Genomic DNA, 23953 nt, shown 5'->3' on the forward strand with positions numbered 1-23953 from the left:
TATTTGAATCCATAATGTGTAGTTTATGTTATTTTGAGGCATTGAAAAAATTTTGAATAAGTTCCTATTTTAAATGAATTGTATTATTCTATTTTTAATATTGAAGCTTACTCAGAATAATATAGACAAATTGACAATGAATTTGGTATCGAAGTTTTCTGTGAGAATTGATGTGAATATGGGCGTGAAGCTTTATTTTATTGAGAATGTAGACTGGCGCTTGTAGCAGTATATGAAAGTAAACTGAGTGAAAAAAATCAAGAATTGAATGATTTTTGTACATAAAAATCACTACAGCAGGTATCAATTGTCTATGAAAGTAAACTACAAAAGAGATTGGCGCCATTAATTTGAAAAAAAAAAAGTTATGCACTGTGACGTCACACGCATGAGATAGCGTTAGTTATTCGTTAAAATAGCGCCTACTATTTATTTAAGTACGAGTTTAAAAATTCATGAACAAAAACAAAATTTTTTTTTTCCGAAATGATGAAAAATTATAAAGAATATTAAGATATCACAATTTAAGGGATGTAAAAACTATGCATTGACCCAATTGTTAAAGTTTTTGATGTGCGCTACTAAAAATCAACGTCTAAACTAAGATTGAAAAACTCGCCATAAAGTAAAGTGCAGTCTTGATATATGACATCTGAGCGTATAGTGTTCGTAGTATCTTTTTGTAATCACATAAAATAGCTCGTTAATAATAGTATTAATTTTCTACTGCTAGGTATCATAACCCGATTGATCAATTTTTTTAAGACAAATAGCCGAAGTTGTTCAACGACAACTCTCTTTAAAGTTAACGTCTAATATACGTCAACGTCGGATACAACTGAAACATAAGGATGTTAAATTATAAATTTTACGTAATCGTAAAAATCTTTTTTTGCAACTTCTTAAAAGTTGTTTGATGGTTTGTGAAGGTCTAATTTTATTTTTTAATAGTTATTTTATTATTCATGAAATAATACTTACATAACTTAAATTTTACGTTGTTTGCTTATTGCCGCGCCACTACGAAATTTATGACAATAATTAACAATTAATTTTTTTATTTTTTAGATTATAATTTATTATCTGTTAAAAGTTTAATTAAAATAATTTTGATAATAAATTTAAATAAATTCAATTATCTTCATTAATAATGATATAATTTAATGTTATACATGTATATCAAATGCGAAGAAAACTTGACGTCAATTAACTGCCGCAAGTGTCTCCATAATAGCAACAACGATCTTATTAGCAATGCTTACTCAGCAAAAGCTTATTATTTTCCCATTAAATTCAAGCAATATTTTTTGAGAAAACGGATCTTTCGAATTCCGAAGCAAAGATCTGTTAAATTCAAATTGTCGACACCTAGCCGTCAACTTTCCTGAATCAACTTTTTGTCTACCATGTAGATGTTATACCATTTAAATATAATGTACTGGACACATTTTTGAAAAGTGAACCAAAACTTCTTCTTTTTGATTTTTTCTGTCAATTTGTTGTCAAATTCAAATGATATATTTCGAGCAAAGGTAGACTGGAGTTATTAAGTGGTTTTCAACTTTCGAATTTAGTGACTATCACTGTACCAACTAGTATTTGAGGACCCAATAAGGGAAATACAATCGAGAAATAATCGATTTCCAATTATTTTTAACGGTATTTAATTAAAACTTTCAATTAAGTTGATGGAAATATATTACTATTTAAAGAATGCTAATTGTTAAAACAATTGACATCAGTTTGATTGAAATGACTTTCAATATATTTTTTTATGACAATTTACATGCAATTCGCAATTACAAGTAAAACTAAAGTGAATTAAAAATTTTTCTTCTACGGTATAAGGTAAAAGCACCCTACACCCGCTCACTTTTCATTGAAGTAAGATTAAATCACTCAATATAAATTAATAAAAAAAATGAAAAACCATATTTTATTTTTTATATTTTTTTTCTTTCGTAGTTTGAAGTATTAGCATAAAATTTTAGTTTGAAGAATAATGTTGATAATTGATTATTAATTAATTTTTTAAATAAGGTCCTTGAGTGTACCCATAGTCGCCCAATAAAAGTTGTGATGTACCATTACTCGATCAACACATGGCCCTATAGTCGCTCAAAGACAATGTCAATTAAACTATGATAAGTTTATTGATTTGGAAAATAAATTATAAATTATACTACTTTATGATTTCATAATAAAAAATTTCATGAATTTAAAAGATATATTTAATAAGATATTGTTATAACAATTCCTAAAAAATTTGACATAACCTAAATTGAATCTAACGAATGAACTTTAAAGTAAAAAATGCCCGAATGAGCGCGATTTTGAAAACAGTCACTCAATTTAAATTTATAACCTATTATAAAATAATTTGATACATGATATTTTAATATACACTGGTCACAAAAATTAAAGGATGTAAAAAAAGTTCCAAATTTTTGACTGATTTTCAACATGCTGTAACTCGGTGAAAAATGGTCGTAGAGTAAAAATGAAAAAAGCAAATTGTAGCCTTAAGCCTCTAATTTTGATATTTGGACTTCAAATTTTGTTATCATGCACGGTTCCGGAGTAATCTTAGAAAAACCGACGCAACAAATTTTTCCAAATTTAAGGGCATAAAATTTACTAAAAGAGCCATAAGGTCAGATTATAAAAAAAAAATTTATTGAAGCCCATAGACTTTTTGGAAGACGAGCAAAAATTTGGAAAAGTATGAAATAAATTCTCTGAGCCTCATGAAGATTTAAAACTACGTATAAAATTTGAACTTCTTACAGATAGTCCTGAAAAGTTATTATTGTGAATTTTTAATAGCTATGAAAATACTTGTAAGTTTTAAAACGAAAACGTGCGCCGCATGCAATACAGAACTGTTAGAAATGTAGAGAATAGCTATCATTCAGAAAACTTACACATCGGTTCATATCATTTGCAGTGTAATGAAATTGTTGGTTAAATTATTAATGCATCAATTATCAGTTGCATGCACCGCGCTTTTTAACTTCCCGCTAAAAAAATTGAAAATTTCCAAAAATTCGGGAGGTTATTGGTTTCAGTCCGATTTTCGAAAACCGAATTTCTATCAGATTTTGACGTTTTGAGATTCTAGGAAGCTATGCTGACTAATTTCCCGATGATGTCCGAATGTATGTGTGTATGTATGTACGTACATACGTATGTAAATATCTATAACTTTTGAACGGATGAACTGATTTTGATCGTTATGGTGTTATTCGACGCGGCTTGTTGATATCTTGCTTGAAAATTTTTTTTTCCGGTTTCAACTTGATTTTTTGGTGTTAAAAAATTTTTTTTGAACAGAAGTACTAAAAAGTTTTTGTAATGCATAAGATTTGCTACAAAAAATTTTATGAAAGCCAAGTCGGTACGACCAATGATACTCGAGTTACAGAGCTTGAAAGGTTGACCTTAATGATAATTGGCATAAAATCGCCTAAAATTCAGAATTCATTAGTTTACGCAACAAATTTTAACAAAACTTTTGTATACAGTTCATACATGCCCATGTATGAGCCAACACGGTTGTGTATGGCCATATATAATTCATTCATTATGGGCATACATGATCATATATAGTCATACATAACTATGTATGGCCATATATGGCGTTATATGAGTCACATATGGGCACGTATAACTTTATTAGAAAGTTGGTATGCTCATGTATGACTATATATGTTCATTTATGAACTATATACGGCCATGCATGACCATATATGTTTTATTTTCACAGGTAAACATATAGTTAAAATTATATTCACTATAGTTTAACAGATTAGTGTTGAGTACTTTTTGTAGAAGAAAAATTTCAGACAATACTGTGCTATTTAGATTGTATCCACTGCTGTCCAGAATAGTACTCAACACTACAACTATGTACGACTACAACCTAACAGCTTGTTCAGCTTGAATTCAGTGTCTTTCTCATACTTTAGAAGGCTGTTCAGTTTTAATTCAAGCCAGAATTTTGTTAAGTAGCAGTTTATTTAGCTTGAAAATAAGCTCAAAGCTTACGCCTGTTTTGAACTGAATAACCTGTGGTTATAATATCGAAATCTGGAGCGCTCCCTTCAGGTACATAAAGCATGGTACGAATCTATAAATATCATCCTTTTCAATATTGTGATGAATATTATTTATATTTCTGTTATTCAATTCACTTTCAAATTTGGCTAAAACACGTTCTTTTTTTTCGTATATCGGGTCTAAAAGTTTGTTATTGATCATTTCATGGACTAGACATTGTCCATTAATTAGCGCTGTAAAACCTTTTGATAAAGATGGTAAAGTAATAATTATATTTAAAGGACACCTGAAAATATTCAACCACTTGATGTTTTCGAATTTAGAATATGAAAGAATTTCGTGTAATACTTTTCTGACAGTATCACTTTGGTAAGCCATGATTGAAATGTACACTTCAGAAATAACAGTTTCAAATTACAGTCACTTACTCATAATCAACTGTCATTTCCAAGATATGTTAATCTTTTCAAATATCCTTAGTTAAAAAGTGATTACACAGAGATGGTAACCGACCTAATGAACTTTGAAAATTGAACTTTACCAATTTGAACTTGACAATTTGAACTTCGGCAATTTGAACTTTTGTAAATCTGAACTTTGGTAAATTTGAACTTTGGTGATTTGAACTTTGACGATTTGAACTTACCTTTTTTCTCAGGTTCTGTAAATTCGAATATTTTATGTGTCCACGCACACAAAACCCCTGAAAAAATCTGTCTATCGGTTGACCCTGCGAGCCAGCCCTTAAACTTTCCGCTGTTTTCGAGCTCCATGAGCTCGAAAACATTGTTGTGAATACATTTTCGAGCTCTTCCAGCTCGAAAATACTATTGTATGCCATTAATAATTGTTTTCGGAAAAAACCGTTTTTTAGTATTTCTTTCTCCCATGATATCTTTCAAACGAATTAACCGATTTAGATGGTTGAGGCGGCAATCGACGCGTTTTATTGAATTCTTGTGCTTATTAAATTTTGGAATTAATAGATCAAGTCATTTCTGAAAAATTTGAAAAAAAAATTTTTTTTTCGATTTTCTACCATATCTTAGAGTCTATTTGATCGATCGATTTGGAATTCTCAGAAAAGTTGACGGCCAACAAAATCTTTTGATTGCCACCTCAAACATTTTAATCGGTCAGTTCATTAAAAAGATATCAAGAGTTTACATCCATACACGCACACACACACACATACATACAGACACTCGGGCATCCTCTTGAAAATAGTCAGAATAGCTTCCTAGGACCTCAAAACGTCGACATCTGATGAAAATTTGATTTTCGAAAATCGGGGTGAAACCAATAACTTCCCGAATTTTTGAAAATTAATCATTTTCTTGGCGGGAAGTTAAAAAAGGCACCATACTATTTCAAGCCCATAGGTTTACATAATTTATATTTCCACGCACACAAAGCCTGAAAAAAAAGGTAAGTTCAAATCATCAAAGTTCCAATCGCTAAAGTTCAAATTTACCGAAGTTCAAATTTACCAAAGTTCAAATTTACAAAAGTTCACATTGTGAAGTTCAAAGTGTAAAAGTTCAAATTTTCGAAGTTCTTTAGGTATGGAACCCACAGAGATATAACCAGACGAATTCGAAAATCCTGTCAGTTTTGCATTCGGAAACCAATTTCATTCTCATTAAAATACTCATTACAATAGAATGCAAGATTTTCGCGATAATCCGCTGTTCTTATTGTAAAAAGTCTTGATGTCTAAAACATTTTAGACAGTATCATTTTGATCAGTGTCATAAATGTAGTACATATAATAAATATATTAATTACTGTTCTCATACATATGATATAAAGTTAAGAGGGGCTTGCACTTTTCTCTTTATTACACTCAAGCCCACGGATGGCACTATCTTTGTTGCACTTGTGCAGTAAATGGAATCTTTGGCCTAGTTTTTCTCTTAAACAAACGAATATTATGAAACAATTAAAGCGCACTTTGCTGGATTCGACAGTAGTGCATCAAAGTGCGCTCTGTATTTTGTATTTGGAGATTTTGTTTCCGAAAAAATCCAGCCGAAAATATCTGATAACTCCTGTTAGTAAATAAAGTCTAAAAAATAAGTAATAAAATTTATTTAATCTTGTATTGAGGTAAAAATATTTATGTTATCGATCGATATCGTGATTTTTCGCGGCTGGTCAGTTACCCGAGCCGTGCACCACATGCTATTATAAATCTACTCAGAACTCAGTCATCTCAGTAAAATAAATTGATATTTTCCGGATAATAATTCTGCAACTGATTTCATATATATTTTTTTCTGCGATCTCATTAATTTCAATACTTAAAATCAGGTCAACCGTGAAACCACGTGTCATCGCGCTTGTCATACACATACGTCCAGACTTTGTCTCAGTTTTGACTTCTTGGTGAATATTTATATGACATCCCATAAAAAATTCCATCCGACAGCCGAAGTGTAGATTTCATCAAGTTAACTGTACTCATTTTTCTTATATCAAGCTTTAATCTCTTCTTTACAGAATTGAGATAGACCTTTTGATTTTAAAGCTATTTAAGAAATCAGGAACGAAAATTGAATTTTTCTGAATTCTTATAATTTTTACTTGGCCACCATTCTTAAACTAGAGAATTGATTTTGCTGAACTGTGAACAATCAAGATCATTGCTCGTAAATTAGTGCGCTGTTTGATCTATATACGTTTCGAATTGTAGGCGCTGACAGGGCCACAAAGCTTAATATATTCCTAATAAATTATATGATTGCTTTTACAACGCCATAATAACTAAAAAGTAATTTAAAAATGAAGTCATAATAGTGTAGCTTAAAGCTCATTTTATTAGTTACAACATGCCATCAATATAATTGAATTGTAATGTATCATCCAAAAGATATTAAAGGCCAAAGCCGTGAAATTATTTTTTTTCAACTTCCTGCTTCATAAATCGAAGATTTTTGAAAAATTTAATTTTTGAAATCGGTTCATTTGTTCAAAATAAATCGTTGTCGACAGAATTTCGAAAAAGTATTTTTTTTTTTTTTTTTTTTATAATAAAATCCAAATCCCTAAGCTGCTTGAAGCTTTGATTTGGCTTGAATAATCAGAGCGCCTAAAAGCTCGGAAAGTAGAAAATTCATCAGGGACTGAACAAGTGGATAATAACTTGTTCGAAAGTGAATACTAACAAATGAAGGAAACCCTTTTTAGGATATTGAGGAGAAGTTGCGTCTCACCATTTATTTCGATGCAACCTGACCACCAGTACAGGGAAACTGGTACCATTGAGGACATCTCCAAACCCACTTCGACCAGAGTCTCTTTATTTCCTGAGACGGTAGGAGTGTTTGGCCCAAGAGAGGTATGGACTCGTGGTGGCTGTTAGATACCATGCGCAATGAGAACTTTTGATTATACCTCCGGTTAATGCCCATCCTTAATCGTCACTCGATTATATTTTTTGGCTACACTGAGAGAAAAAATCGGTTTTCTGAACTAAGAAATCGTAGTTCACAGACGACTCAGCTAAACTAAATCAGTTTCAGTAACTAATACACCATAGTAAAGTGATCTTCGACTACATAGTCATTCTTACTATTTTCAGTTACATATACTAAGATAAAGTTAACATAACTATAATTTATATTGTAGTAAATAATTTATTCTTAGTCCAATGAGCAATGAAATTATAGTGATGTTAATAATGTACACTTATTTCTTCAGATCATTTATAATTGTAGGAATAAGTATTTGTGTCTAGATGTACACACTAGAAAATCGAACTTTCTGAGAATGTACTGATTTGACTTATTGTAACTAAACATTCATAGTTACCATTTCCATGATTTAGTACTGCAAGAAATAAAATTATTTAGCGATCTGTACTGCAGATTTTGGTTCATTATTACTGGATTTTTTTTTATTTACTAGCTAATATTTGCGTGACAAATTTAGAAATTTTTTTTCTTTCACATTGAACGTACTTGATATTTTTTTATTATCACAAAAATTATTTTAGGAAACATTAATATTAAATATTAATGTCTTAATGTAATTTAGTATATACTATATTACAATCAAAAATGATTCTTGTCACTCTGTCGGATAACAGAGAAGTATTTATGCCAGGATCGTTCTCAAGCTTGGAATATAATACTTCTGAAATAAGTTTCTTACCAGGGACACTATACAAAAGGTGGGCGCGATCTGGTGGCGAGCACCAAACTACTCCCGCTGTTGTTGCTTTGTTCTGGTGACTTTTATCTCTTAGTTTAAGCAACTTTTTTGTTTTGGTTGTAGCATAAAAAATTCTTGCGTTAAATAATAGTACTCATTGCGATAAATTTTATATTCTTCAAACAAAAAAGTGCAGATTGTTACAAAAACTCATATATCTTACTTCAAAAAAATATCTAATATTAAGAAATAAAAACTTTTGAAACAAGTAAAAATTCTTCGCTTTAAGCATAAGAATATGTTAACTTGAGAAAAAATATTTGAATTAAAAATAAAAATTTCAAGATAATTATTTATTTAGGGCAAGAAAATTTTGATTTCCCGAATCGATTTTTAAAAAAATTTCAGGATTCAAATTATCTGTTTTTTCTGTATATTTATAATTCTCAAAAACAGCACATAATTTAAAAATATATGTAGGATTAATATTAATAGCTGGAATTATTTTATAATATGAAAATCGTAAAACTGCTTCGATTCAAACATCTTGTTTGATTATTTTGCTATAAAGGGTTTCTCTTTAACTCATAAGGTTATTTATTTGTACGTTATGAAAACTTATAAACACGGCTTTCAAATTTGAGTTTCTCTACACACACTGATAAAAAGAAACCTGTGAGTCAACTTGGTTTGAGTTGAGCCAAAATACGCCACGACTTCAAGTACGGCGAAATACGCTACGACTTTGGCTCAAAAGCCCCACATATTTGGAGGGAATTATCTAAGTAACAAAAAATATTTACACGCCCTTTTGGTATAAAAAAATTTTTTTTTTCACTTTTTTAATCGACCTCCACATGTTTAACGATTCGGAACTGATAAGCAAAAAAAAATGTTTGATACGCTTCTTTGGCTTATGTTTTGCAATACGCACTTTTGGCATTAGGAATGCAATTTAGAGGCAGGGAAACTAAATATTAATGGTATTTATAACGATATTCTCTTTTGAATTTTTTTTTAAATTTGATTACTAGTCAGCAGAAATATTCTATAATTATTAAATTAACTAGAAATCGACTGTTTAGAGAACTAACATGAAATAGTACGGTTGATACTTTTGTTAGTAGTAAAAGGAACTAAATAAATGATATTGTATGAGACGACAACTAAATTCTTAGTTGTGTCATCTATTAAAATTATTTCTACCAACTATCACACAGTCACTAAGCTAACGTAGTTACTGTATCTATTTTATGTTAATTGAGCAAACGATAAAGATTATATTGTGTTCACTACTAAGTCTTGTTTTAAAATGATTAAAGTTTTGTAGTGACCATAATAAGGCAAAAATGGTTTTTTAAATTTAGTTAATGTAACTATTTTTCCGTGCTGATTCACACTAGTACATAGTTCCAGTAACAATAAAAATTGGTTAGGGAGACTATATTTTTATATCTATCGCTGCATAGTTCAGGTTACTAAGCACTTTTCTCTCAGTGTAGGAGTGTCGCCTGGAGCGAGGGTAGGGATGCCCCACAACACGTATTTGCCCAAAAGGGCACGGAGATGGCCTCCCGTCAAACGGAAGTGGACTTCGATCCCGTTACATTAATTAATTAATTAAATCCAAATTGTTGAACAAATTGATGATAGTTTTTTTTTTTTTTAACGATAGTACTTAAGGAGGTTCGATACCGATTATCGTACTAGGGAATCTCGTAGAATTCTATTGTATTTTTGCAAGATTACAACTTCTACACACCCAAATTTCATTGATAGAATATGTTATAAATTGTCTTAGTTTTAAAAATAAACACAATATATTTTTATTATTATTGGATTAAATCATAAAAAAAATTTTTTTTAATAAAATAAGTGATTAAAAAATAAACACAGAAGTACGGCAACAGCGCGCTAGTGTTTAGTGATTTTCTTGTTTAGTATTGTTGGTCATAAGGTTTATTACTAGCTGGAGCTCAGGTCCAACACGAGTACTAAGTGTGTATAAGTGTGTAAACAGTGAAGAATGTCAGCTAATTTTTGTTATTAATAATTATGGAAGAAAGTAATATTAAAAAACGGAAATATTGAAAAGGTAAATTAGTCTCAGAGGCTGTTTATAATAAACGTTTAAAACAAAAATAATGTTCCTCAAGTCATAAAAACCAAAAAAATCATGCAAATGATTTTAGATCATTGCCAAAAAGTCACTTCTCCAAAATAAATTATTTATTTATTTATTTTTTTATCCCTAGATTTTTAATTTTTATAATATTAAAAATTTTATTACTTACTTATATTAAAAAAAATTATTAAAATTAGTTATATCACTAATAAAAAATCTATCAATTGAAAATTTTTGGGTTACAATTATTAATTAATTTTTATATTTTCTAAGAAGTTTATAATAATAGTTATTACCATTATTTTAATTATGAATTTACAAATCTGTTGTCAGATATTCTAAACGATCATTGAAAACAAGTCTTTGGTTTATAAGTGATTATTAGTTTTTCAAATTTCCCGCGGTTGTGTCATTCTACGCTGTTGCCGTTGTTTCTTTGCTTCACAACACAGGTGACGTCATTAACTAAAATTCGCCTTTTATTTTATTAATAACTTAATAATAAACCCATGATTAAACTTTAAAAAAATATTAATGTGTTCAGAAATGTTTAATTATTTGATACTGAATAATTTGTAGCGATGGTATTATTGTAGCAAGAACTATAGCACTTTGAAAAATGATTCCCATTTACGCCCGTGTATAAGAAAGAATTTTTCGTCATATAAACCGCGGAAGTTAAATTTTCGAGTAACATGCAGAGGGCGCAAACTATACGATTTCTGGCAATCTATAGTTTAGTTAACTTTCCTCGAACTAGTATCGAAAAGTAACTTCTCTCTCTCTATCTGTCTCTACATTCCTACACGACTACTACAATACGTTATAGATGAGTCGAATTATCTCTTAATTCGACAAATGCCCGCTAGATAGAACTTTCAAATTAAATAAACAGTAATTAAACATTTTTGACTGTTTCTCTCGCAAATTCAACTTCCGCCGTTGATATGACAAAAAATTTTGTTCGATACTTTATGCTCAAAGGTAGAAACCCTGACAGACTTGAAGTGCAGGCACGCGTTTGAGGCTATGGATACATTCTTATCAAGACCTCGTACTATATCCGGTCTTGCTAGGAATGCGCTCATAGCCTCAAACTCGTGACGTCACTTCAAGCCGTCAGAATCCCTACCGTTCCGCATACGTATCGAAAATAACTATTGAAAATTTATTTCTCAAAAACGGTGTAGTAAATCGATTTGAAATTTTAACAGTGATCCTTTTTTTTACAACTCTTTTGGTGAAAAAAATTTCAAAATTTTTGTATTATTTCGAAAATCGGTATCGAACCTCCTTAAAAATCTTAATTGGAGGTCACCTTGAACGTCAAAATTGGATCATTATTTCCAAAGATTGCTGATATAAAATCAAAAAAACAACGATTTACTTCATTATTGTGATTTTTTTATTGTTTATTACTTGAATTTTCGCAATGAAAGATGTGACATTACTATTTTCGAGCTTGATGAGCTCAAAATTGTATTAACGATATTATTTTCGAGCTCAAGAGTTTGAAAATAGCGGGAAATTTTAGGGCTGGCCCACAGGGTCAGGCGGTTTTCAGATTTTTTTTTCTGAAATTCACTTTATCGTAGATCTTTTTTTTTACTATCATTTGCTGATGTATGTGAAATATCTATAAATTGTCAATGTTATCAAAATAATGAATTTTTATTAAAAGCTTCCTATTTTATCGCCTTGGATCTCGTAATTACTCTTTATTAAGTTATATTGTCATTATTTTTTGCTAATTATTTCTAATATTGATGAATAATAGATTTCAAAATGGTGTAAATGCACCTCACATGCTTGGAAACCAATTGAATCCATCATCAACAATGGCTCAAAAAATGTCTGACACACTTAACCAAGAATTGGAAGCTCATTCAATTTTTACTGAAGCAAGTAATTCGTCGACAACATTAGTAGGACCACAACTTCATAACCGTGTAATTGCTTCGGTAAGTTGCTGATAAAAGATGTATAGTATGTTTCAAAAGTATTACTCATGACTTACCGTGAGGTAGAACTTAGAATTCTGAGATAAGACTCCTATTGCAATTTTTTGCGTGATCATCAGAAAATAAATGAGTAGTTAGATGGCTCAAAATTACATAGCACACAGTAAAAAAAATTTCGTTGAATATTTTACATCTTTATGTATACATTCAACACCGTAATTTTTTTGTTTGATCAGTTTTTGATCATTTTCTTTTTTTTTAAGACAAAAATGTTATTTATTACAAAAGTATCACTTCTTAAATGTTACTGTCAAATAAACACACAATAATTTAACATTTATTTATGTTAGTTTCGACATACAAGATTGTAACTTTTTTTTACACTGATAAAAAGAAAGCTTTGAGTCAACTTGGTTTGAGTTGAGCCAAATACGCCACGATTTTAAATACGGCGAAACACGCTAAGACTTTGGCTGAAAGGCCACACGTATTTGGAGGGAATTATCTACTCAAATACATGGCGTACTTGTGCACCGAATTCGAAGAAGCAGCTGCAATTACATTGTGACAACAATGTTTAATATTTTTGTTCTTTTGGATAATTTTTTTTATCATCCAGTAACATGAAGTATCCCCTATGAAAAACATTTATGAAGAAAATATATTGAAAATACATGAAAAGTACATAAATATGTATAAAATATGAATAAAAAATAAATTTTTAATAGCAAACTTTAGGCCGATTTTTGTATATATTTTATACGTAATTTAAATTTATTAAAAATATATCTTGTATATATGGAATTCATTTTTAAAAATATATAAAAATTATATTAACAATATATTTCAAATGTATAAAAAATATATTTTTAATCTAACCAACAACATAAGAAATAAAAATATTATAAAATTATATATTTTTTATGTATTTAGAAAATATATTTTTTTATATTTTCATACATGTATTTTTTATATATACTAAGATATAGGGGAAGGGGAGGTAAAATGAGGTACCCCCGAAATTTTATAAAAAAAAAAAATTCATTTTTTAAATGTTTTTTAAACATTCCGAAATCACTTTTACAAATATAATTGAGCATTGCTTTGAATTTTTTTTTGTTAAACATTTTCAAAAGTCGAAAGTGTTAGTCGAAAAATGTTAATGACTTTTGTTATATGATAAAAAACCATTAAAAAAATCATTTTCTTTCTTTGATGGATCTAATAGTTATGTAAAATGTAATTTATCTTTGTGTAAATTACTGACAAAAAAATTTAATTTAATCGAATTTATTTTGTGGTGGGTCCCACTTGTTTTATCAATTTGATTGTGCTCTTGATAAAACAAGGGCCCACACAAGTGTAAAACTTAAGGTGTCTTACGTACCTGTCCTGCTATGCTCAGTGAAATCTCAGGACGAGGATAACCCCGTACTGGATTACGCAGTATTAAAATTGCGGGAAGGCCCGTGAGTCCACGGCTTGGATGTTTGTGGAGGTAAGAATGGATGGAGAAGCGAGAATGTGAGAGTGAAAGAAAAGAAGTAGAGCATGCGAGTGAATAGAGTGGGAGACTGGAGAAGAGTAGTTGTGGAAAGACCATGGTGTAAGAGAGTTGAGATTTGGAGTCGCTCGAGTACGAGTAGACCCAGTAGTCGAGTTTGGAGCGAGTGGTGGTTAGTCGGAGAGCCGCCAAGGTAAGCCTCGACCACACACTCAACTGATGTCGTTTTTCGCAGCCTGTGGCTCCGGGTATTATGCTCTGGGAGCCGTTTGTCGTGATGTTTGTCGTCTTGAATTACCGCATTATTTTATTTCATTTTATTATTTATCTGGAAGTGTGTTAAATTCTGTGATTCGTCGTCCACGAAAGGTTCCCGATGTCTTACTCAGGTATTTATTTGTTTGATGGACCGAGAGTACTTGACCACGGGCCTTTCGGGCCCTCCGCGTCATCTTTATGGTATTTTAATTGGATTCATTTTTAATATTGGTGTAATTAGGCGGCTTCTTCCGCGTCCTAAGAAGCGCGACCCTCTCTCCACAACTTAGCATACTGAGCGCACCGGGACATGCCCACCGCTCGTTTCTCTCATCTCCAAAAGATTTAGATATTAGGTTTTAATTTACGTGTATGTTTAGATCGATTGCCGATACCGGGGAAATAAAAGTCGGCTGGCGCCCGTCAGAATCCGGAGGAGATGAGAGAGGTGACCGGTGGGTGAATTGTACCGTAGCCCGATTTGGTTTAATTGAGTATTGAGTAATAAAGAATTTTATTGAGTGAAAGTTTATGTGTAATTTTGTTGAGTCTGATCGAGTCTAAGAATTATTTACGTTACATTATATATATATATATATATATATATATATATATATATATATATATATATACATATATATATATATATATATATATATATATTGTAACGGGTTTTCCACCACCGGGGATCTACCAGAGTGAAGTCCGAATACACTTACGACTTTAGCAACCTTGTTCAAAAATTAAATTTGGGCGCCAGGTGATTCAATAATCACCAAATGAACAATTATCAAAAATTGGCTTAGGGTGGCGGATTGGGGAAAGGTCAGGCACTTAAGATTACGATAAAATAATTGATCAGAATTAACACAAAAATAATTAGTCGTATATTGATCAAACAAATTAATTAATCAGTATCACAAATCAAAATTATCGGTTACAAAACAAATATAATTTGCCGGTTTCGGTTTGATTCGATGTAAACAAAAACATTGCTTGTAGAAATTGTAATCGATAAAAAAAAAAACACAATCAATTCATTCAACTCGAATTCAACTCGAATAGTTTGTCAAAGGCGTAACTCGTATTGTTCAATATCAGAATCGAAATTGTTCGTTACATAAATCGGAATTGTTCGAATACAAAAAAACGTGGCCGTTCAGTACGGAGTCTCTCCGGGATCTCTCGTTTTTCATCCATGTGGTCGATCGATTGCTCAGTCGAAGTCGAAATTTTGGATTCTAGATGTCACTAGAATTTGCTCATCTGGTAATTATTTATTATATTCAAATAATTCCAAACCACAAGTCGATATTGAATTTTTCATCATGTCACAATATATATATATATATATATATATATATTAGACTGTTTCAAATTAGGGGTCTATTTTCATTTTTTTGATGAACATTGAAAAATCGGAAGGGTATGTTAAAATATGGTGACAGTTAAAATTTGAGCTCTTAATATTGATATTTAGAGGTGGCTATTGATAATTTTCGATTTTTCATTTAGTAACATGGTAAAAAATACATAACTTCTGAAAAAATCAAAATACGAAAAACCTCTCCTCAAATCTTTTGTAACAAATTTACTGATCTACAAAAAATGTCTTTTATGATTTCTGAATAAATTCAACCATTCACCAGATATCTGACGTCAAAGTTTGATACAATTCGAAGAACTTGTTTTTGCTCGTTCTGAATTTTATACCATGTCAACTAATGAGAATTTAGTAATTTTCAATACAGTTTTTTGTAGGAAATTGAATGCTCTACAAAAAAAGTTTCTTATCATTTTTTGATAAATCCATCTGTTCAAAAGTTATTTGAGCTCGAAGTAAAGTTGGAGATCTTTTTACTTTTCTGGTGAAACTATCGGACTAATCATAAAATGTCATTGAATCTTTTTTGTAGGCAATTTTATTTCCTACAAATTATCTCTGATAAATTTTTTTTGAATTCTGCATTCTTTTCTAGTTATTTTCATTTTAATGTCGAGCTTTTAAAATCGATCAGAATACTTTTTTCAAGAGCTTGGCATTAAAATGTAAATAACTAGAAGAGAATGCAGAATTCAAAAAAAATTTATCAGAGATAATTTGTAGGAAATAAAATTGCCTACAAAAAAGATTCAATGACATTTTATGATTAGTCCGATAGTTTCACCAGAAAAGTAAAAAGATCTCCAACTTTACTTCGAGCTCAAATAACTTTTGAACAGATGGATTTATCAAAAAATGATAAGAAACTTTTTTTGTAGAGCATTCAATTTCCTACAAAAAACTGTATTGAAAATTACTAAATTCTCATTAGTTGACATGGTATAAAATTCAGAACGAGCAAAAACAAGTTCTTCGAATTGTATCAAACTTTGACGTCAGATATCTGGTGAATGGTTGAATTTATTCAGAAATCATAAAAGACATTTTTTGTAGATCAGTAAATTTGTTACAAAAGATTTGAGGAGAGGTTTTTCGTATTTTGATTTTTTCAGAAGTTATGTATTTTTTACCATGTTACTAAATGAAAAATCGAAAATTATCAATAGCCACCTCTAAATATCAATATTAAGAGCTCAAATTTTAACTGTCACCATATTTTAACATACCCTTCCGATTTTTCAATGTTCATCAAAAAAATGAAAATAGACCCCTAATTTGAAACAGTCTAATATATATATATATATATATATATATATATATATGTTTTTGATGCATTTTTAATATATTTTTTTCATACTAAAAATATATATCCTTTATATTTTAACATATACTTTATTCATAAATGTTTTTCATGGGGGACGTTTAAGAAAAAAGAAAAAGTGATTATTGTATTCCATTAAAGCTCTTGAATATTCTAAAAATAATGAATGTCGGTAAATTTTTTTTTTAGTGTATTCATTTACTCTGGATATACTTATTCAATGAAGTATTCAACTGCTTTAATTACAAAAGTACATTGCAGGTAATAAATGAGTAGTCACATGAAAATGAATTAAGATTTAATCAGTGGTACGAGTTCATTGTGGCCAGAAGGTATCCAATTATTTCAAATTCATTTGTATTATTATTGAGTAAATCATATGATTGACTCACCACTATAATATATTAAGGTCAATAAAGAGTAAGTTAAGGTAGTTCACTCGCAAAACGACTTTTCTTAGGAATGCGATGAAATTAAAACATGAGATTAACAAAAATGTCTAATATTTAATGAAAAAAAAAAAGAAATTTTTTCACCGATTGTAAGACGAGATATTAACAATCAAAAAGTGCATAATTAACATGCTGGAGATCTACTAAGTATAAAAAAAACATGTAGTTTCCTGAATATCTTGGAAACGGTTCTTATCATTTTTTTTAAAACGTATCCACTGTTAAATGAAAAAATTAGAAATTTTTTGAAAAAAACTCTGAATTTCTTGACCGATTTGTTTAAAAAATATTGATTTTTAAAATATAAATAATTTTAAAATACTTGACGTGTGGTGGGGTACAGTAATCACAACTCGGCAACGTTGCAGTCGTTATACTTTACCCGCGGAAGTTCAAATGTCACTCAGTTAAGTTAATTTTTGAACATGAAAGTATTGGAGGTTAAAAAATTTTTCGAAATAATTTTTATGAATGTTAAACATTTATTCGATGATATTTAACAAACAAAAAAAAATATTTTTTGATATTAACTTATATTAATGATAGTTTTTCTAATAGCTTTAGAATTTTTTAAAATTATGATATCGAAAGTAGCCCACATCAGACAATTTTATTCTTTTTATATGGGATTTTCTTGTAAGTTTAAAAAAAAAATTATGAAAATATGCATAAAAATTCATTTTATCCAAAATTTGTGATTGTCAACCATAACAAACGATATGTATATTAAACTCACACGATATAAAGATTGCTACTTATACGTTTAATGTATAGGCTATTCAATATAAATATTTGCAGCGTTGCCACATTTATTATACTTATCAGTATGATTGTATTGGTGTGTATCTGTTTATTTAAAACTAAAATGTATTGGATACAGTCTCTCACAAAAATAAAATATTCTGGCACTGAGTATCTCTAACTTTTTTTAGTTACGATTACGCTATACTTTTGGCTACGAATGTCGCGAGTGAGCTACCTTAAGATCATTGCATAAAACTTTTCATCAACAACATTTGCAAAATTGATTGAAAGAAATCAATCATTTCCATTAACTCAAAACAGTATTTTTTTCAAATCCATGGTTGTTTTTATCACATACATAGAGGACTTCAGCTCCATCTCTTATTTTGTAAAGCCTTTTATTCAAACCTCCCTAGGAACTTGTTTCAATTCCCGTGTTTTGGAATCAATTGAAATTCAGTTGACTCGAGTGCGGATAGGCCAAGGACGCAGCGTATTTCGGAAGAAAATACGATTTTTATCTGTGAATTGTAGTAGAGAGTTCTATGCAAGATAGTAACGAGTACTATATAGTCATCCCGATGAAAGCTTAGAATTTTCTTTCCACCACGGTTTTGTCCTCCACCCTTCACATATTGGTTTTGGTAACTTTACACATGCGCACATTTAAATGACGCATGCGCACATTCTAATATTATGGTGGGGGAAAAATCCCAAGCTTTCATCGGGACTACTATATCTGAAATATTTTTTTCCGTAACGACTTGAATAATTTTTTTTAGGAATGGCGCAAGTATTTGTTATTGACAACGGACAAATAAAATTATTATCATAACTCAATTAATTATGAATCATTCAACTACGTTTACGTATTTAAATATGTAATTATATCATATGAGTTACACAGAGAAAAAAATATAGTAAATTTTACTAAAAAATATGAGAGTAATTAGTAAATTTGGATAGTAATCTTGAAACACTTATGATTCATATGAAAAATTCATAAAGAGATCAGCATATTTTACAAATCGTTTAGTAATTTCTCATATACTGGTTATGGAAAATCTCCTATATTGCATATTAATTTTTACTTGTTTAGTAAATTTTACTATCCCTGTTTGATAAATTTTACTATCCCGTTTAGTAAATTTTCCTACATTAGAATGGAAAAAAATGAAATTAAACTTTATTAACTTTTAACTTTTTATTATTATTGCTATCATTTTGATTATTATTGTTATTTATGTCATCTGTATTGGTGTGGGTGTTGATTTTTGTTTTTTAAAAAATCACTTGTTTCAACCGAGATTCGAACCCTGATCTCCCGCACGCGAGTTCTTTCCTATGTCTGACGACTCGATGTCTCCTTTGGACAAAAGTTTCGGAACTTGTAATACATATTTGTATATGCTATCTCCAACAACTTTTAAGTTTTTCTACACATAGCAGAATTTACTATACAGATAGTAAAACAATACAATCGTGCTAGCAATAAATACATTGCGTATAGTAATTTTTAATATTTTGTATAGTAACAAATCCTATATTGTATTAGAAAATTTACTTTTTTAAATTTTTATTTTTTAATAATGCTTATAGTAAAATTTACTATACAAAAAGTAAAAAATGTAATTGTCTTAGCAAAAATGATATTACGCATAGTACTTTTTAATATCTTATTATGTAATTATTGGAAACTAGTAAATTTTACTAAACATTTAGTAATAATTACAATACAGAATGTATTTTTTTATATCTGTTAGTAAATTTTACTGTAGTTATGTAATTTTTACTATACTTTTTTCTCCGTGTAGTTAATTAATGAACACTTGAATTTTAAATTTTATTTTATAAAATAAATTTTTTTCATTTATGGTGACAAATTTATTATAATAAGTACTAACAATAATTATTTATTATTATTATTATTATTATTATTATTATTATTATTATTATTACTATTACTTTTTCTTTAGTCACCTTAAAAAAAAAAAAAAAAAAAAAGAAAAAAAAATTATTATTGCTATTGGGATACAGTTCGAATTTCATGTGTCTGTCTTATAAATTATTAATTCTATTCATTACTCTAATTTCAATTTTCTAATCAAATTCAAGCTGTTTAATCTTTACTAACTTAAAACTACTTGTAATTTAGTTTTTTTAACAAGGTGTTTACGACAATACCAAAGATAACTATCAAAATTTGAGGTTATACACGTGGTAACCCTTATGTGCTGAAGATTCTAATGAATAACCAACGTTGGTAATTTAAAAGTGGGCCCATATACTGGATAAAAATGAAAAGGTATACCAAGACGACAATCTCCAGTCATGTCAAACCTTACCATAGTTGAAGAAATTGGACAACATGGCATAGAAGTACCAAAGGAAAGCGATCCGGAAAAAATAACCCAGGTATGCCCTAAAAACAAAGCTTCTGACGATATTCCACTACTTTTAGAAAAAAAAACCGGCCAAAAGAGGACGCCGCTCCAATTTTGAAAAGCTGAAGATCGACGCCAGGTCCGTCAACAACCAACCACAAATGACTTCCATACTCTCCGACTCCTGTAAAACAAAGAAAAGAAAATTCTTAGACACAATAATTGATTCCTCTGTAGCCTACGTCAAACTCGATACCCCAACGGAATTAAACTCGGACATTTCGAGAATGGCTACAGCCGGAGAACCCCTCAAAGAGATGACCTGATTGGTTAAACTCCTTGACAGCATGATATCTGAAAATAAACAATGTTTCGAGGCCCTTGAAGAGCATTTTGCTGAGTCCGCTGAAAAGCAGGAAGAGGCAGTCAAAAAATTACAGGACGATCTCGCTGATCTAAAGATTTTTGTACCTACCTTATCCAACGGAAATACGGAAATCAATACTCGCTTCAGTAAAATCAAAAACTGCCCAAATTCTGCCGTGAATTTAAATCAACTTGATATTCTTGAAATGAAGGCTACTTCCACGTTTGAAGCAATTTACACCCTGACAAAAAAACTCGGTAATTACGAAAAAAGTCTAATCAAGCAAAATATAATTGTCAAGGGTTTACCTATCCAACCAGCGTCTAATCTCAATGACAATATAGCTAAGCTCTCTGAATCTGCTCTAAGAATCTATACGAAACTCATTGAATGTTATTGTGTACGTAATGCTAATCCTCCACTAGTTCGTATCAAGCTGGATTCCTTTGACACTAAATTAAAGATCTCACAGCTTAAAAAAAATTACTAATCAACGAGAATACCAAAAATATCTTTATAAACCCGTAATTGACAACTCAGGAGAGAACGATTGAGAAATTTAAGCGGGAATTCGCCGCCAAAATGCGTATAGAAGGGAAAAAAGTAAGAATTAGACACCAAAAAGTACTAGTTGGTGACAATGTATTCTCATGGGACATTAACGAAAAAATAATGAAGATGGTTCCTCACAAGACGAATGAAAATACTAACCAACAGCTACCAAATGTCCCGCCCGACGTTCTTACAAAAAATTTTCCTCTAACAAAAAACTAAATAAGAAGTCCACTAGTAAAGTTAAGTTTAACACTGGGATAAATATTTGTTTAACGTCTTTAACGTCAATGGATTCAAAAATTCTTATGTTCTTATTAGATCAGTGTTTTTTGATATACTGTGCCTGAGCGAAATATGGCTGCTCTCTTCTACACCGGTCCCGGCTTATTTAGACGATTTCACGACCTATTGGTCTTCAGCAACGCGTACCCATAATACTGGCCGTAATAGTGGAGGATTGTACTCCCTCATAAAACAAAACCCTTCTACGACATTAATTAAATCTTCAGCCTGGTGGACCTTTTTCTTAGTTGAACGTCAAACCAAACAAACCCTCATTATTGGATCTCTTTATTTCTCTCTAAGCTTAATCGACAGCTCTAGTTTCAAAAAGTTAATGGTACAGTTCAAATCTTTAATTGAAGACCTACAGCTTAATTACGATGATGTTTCCATTATAATTGGACGCGACATAAATGTTAGAGTAGGTGCCCGAAACTCTGATGTTGCTGATCTCTTCGCTGATACCTTTATATGCTGAAAGACTATCCAACGATCAGAATACCAATAACCGAGGCCTTTTTATATATGATTTCATGTGAGAGCTTGGCTTTATCTTACTCAATGGACGCGCTGCCAGTGACTATTCCTCACAATGGACGTTTTGCAACTCGAACGGAATGAGTGTAATAGATTTAGTTTGGATTTCACAAAATGCACTCACGCTAGTGAAAGATCTTCGAGTCCTGTCAGACTTTACCTCCTCAGATCACTTTCCGAATCTCCTGGAGCTCCTAACTAACGAGTCTGTGATCAGGACTGTGTCAATGCTAAAAAAAACGGTATTGGCGTGCCTTAAAAAATGCTTCAAAGTCTACTCCCAATCCGAAGATAAACTAGAATATTTAAGCACTAAAAAAAACTGCAAGAAAGTAACTATCACTTAGCGGTTCAAACGTGTGCAATTGATAATTATAATATTTTATTATTTAAATACTTATATTATTTTGAATAATTATTTAATTATGGTTTATTTATGAATTGATTGATATTATTGTTTTTCTATATTCATGTTTCAATAATTATTTTGAATTTGATGGATTGGATCAATATTTTCATTACAGTCAGTAGCACTCGTGCGTATATACGATATATAAAAATATCGACTGAAGGAAGAGTACGTTGTGCGCTGAATTAATTATTATTTTATTTTTGAAAGTGTTAATAATAATATATTTATTTATAATTATTGATAGAAAATAGTATTATTTTATTATTATGACATAACTCAGGTCAGAAAGGTGAATAATAGTCAGATAGGACCGAGCTATTGTAAAGGTAGGACGTGTCGTTGTCCGTCATTTTTAAGTAAAGTTATTCTGGCCCAGTTGCCGTAATAAAGTAATTAAATATTAAAGAAAGTTTATCTAATTTGGATAATTGGTATTTTGTTATATTAAATTAAAAGTATAGTTTATAAATAATTTATAATTGAAAAGCTTCAGAAGTAAATTATTGTCAACGCCGGTAAGTCAATTGCATTTTCATTTGTTGTATCGGCTATCGCTGGACCCTCAATAGAGTTGATTGCGATAAATAATTGATTAATAATTGAACCTGAGTTATTTTTGTAATAATCAGTTGAATTTGTTCGGTGCACGTGCCAGAGTGTGGTGCATACGTGCATAGACGCGTTGAATAAATTCCTTAGTGGATTAGACACGGAAAGCGTATTTGACCTCTTCTCTTACAATAATACGTAATATATTATAGTAGGTGGTTTTTTTGGAATAACTTTTAACCGGCTTTATCGATTAAATTCAAAAACTAATCCGCCTTTGAGCTTGAAAAACCACGTCGATCGCCACCAAGCTGGTCAAAATCGGTTGATTCGTTCGAGAGATATCGTGAACGAAAGAAACCCGAAAAATTGCAAAATTACTTATGAGGATGATAAAACTGCGTCGAATGGTGCCAACCGCGTGAAAATTGGTTGATCCATTCAAAAGTTATTGCGGTTTGAAAATTCCAAAAATAGTGTTCTATGAAACTTCTATCAGACTTTCGAGCTGAGAGAGCTCAAATGCATAGAAATATTATTTCTTTGAACTTAGCGAGCTCAAAATATCACATAAATTATATTTTGAGCTCAAAAATGTCATAAGTACAATTTCAAGCGCCCAGGAATGGAATTAGCGGGAAGTTGCAGGGATGGCCTTTAAAGTGAACCGTTTTTCTAATTTTTTTTTGTCAGATCAGGCGAATCCCTCTAGATAATCGTCAGATTATGAGACAGTACGTTTAGAACATAAAGATGAACCATATATATCTTAATCTGACGCGCTTGAGTATTTCAAAATGGCGATTTTTTTTTGCACATTATGAAAATGGCCGCGAGTTTGCGTCCCATCAAAATCGTCAGATTAGTGAATGAGAGCTTTTTTTGGTGTACTTAACACTCCCTT

At 30.4% G+C, this 23953-nt stretch overlaps 1 protein-coding gene across 4 annotated transcripts in view; it reads left to right on the forward strand.

Moving 5' to 3' along the window:
* Positions 1 to 23953, forward strand: part of LOC103572714 (protein AF-10) — an 86204-nt gene that overhangs the window by 9866 nt on the left and 52385 nt on the right. For all 4 annotated transcript variants that reach the window (XM_014443273.2, XM_014443270.2, XM_014443272.2 and 1 more), the window contains exon 8: positions 12117 to 12300. In XM_014443273.2, coding sequence (XP_014298759.1) covers positions 12117 to 12300 — 184 coding nt within the window. The remainder of the gene's footprint in view (positions 1 to 12116; positions 12301 to 23953) is intronic.

Source organism: Microplitis demolitor, chromosome 1 (genome assembly GCF_026212275.2).
Source record: "Microplitis demolitor isolate Queensland-Clemson2020A chromosome 1, iyMicDemo2.1a, whole genome shotgun sequence".
NCBI classification, from domain to species: Eukaryota; Metazoa; Arthropoda; class Insecta; order Hymenoptera; family Braconidae; genus Microplitis; species Microplitis demolitor.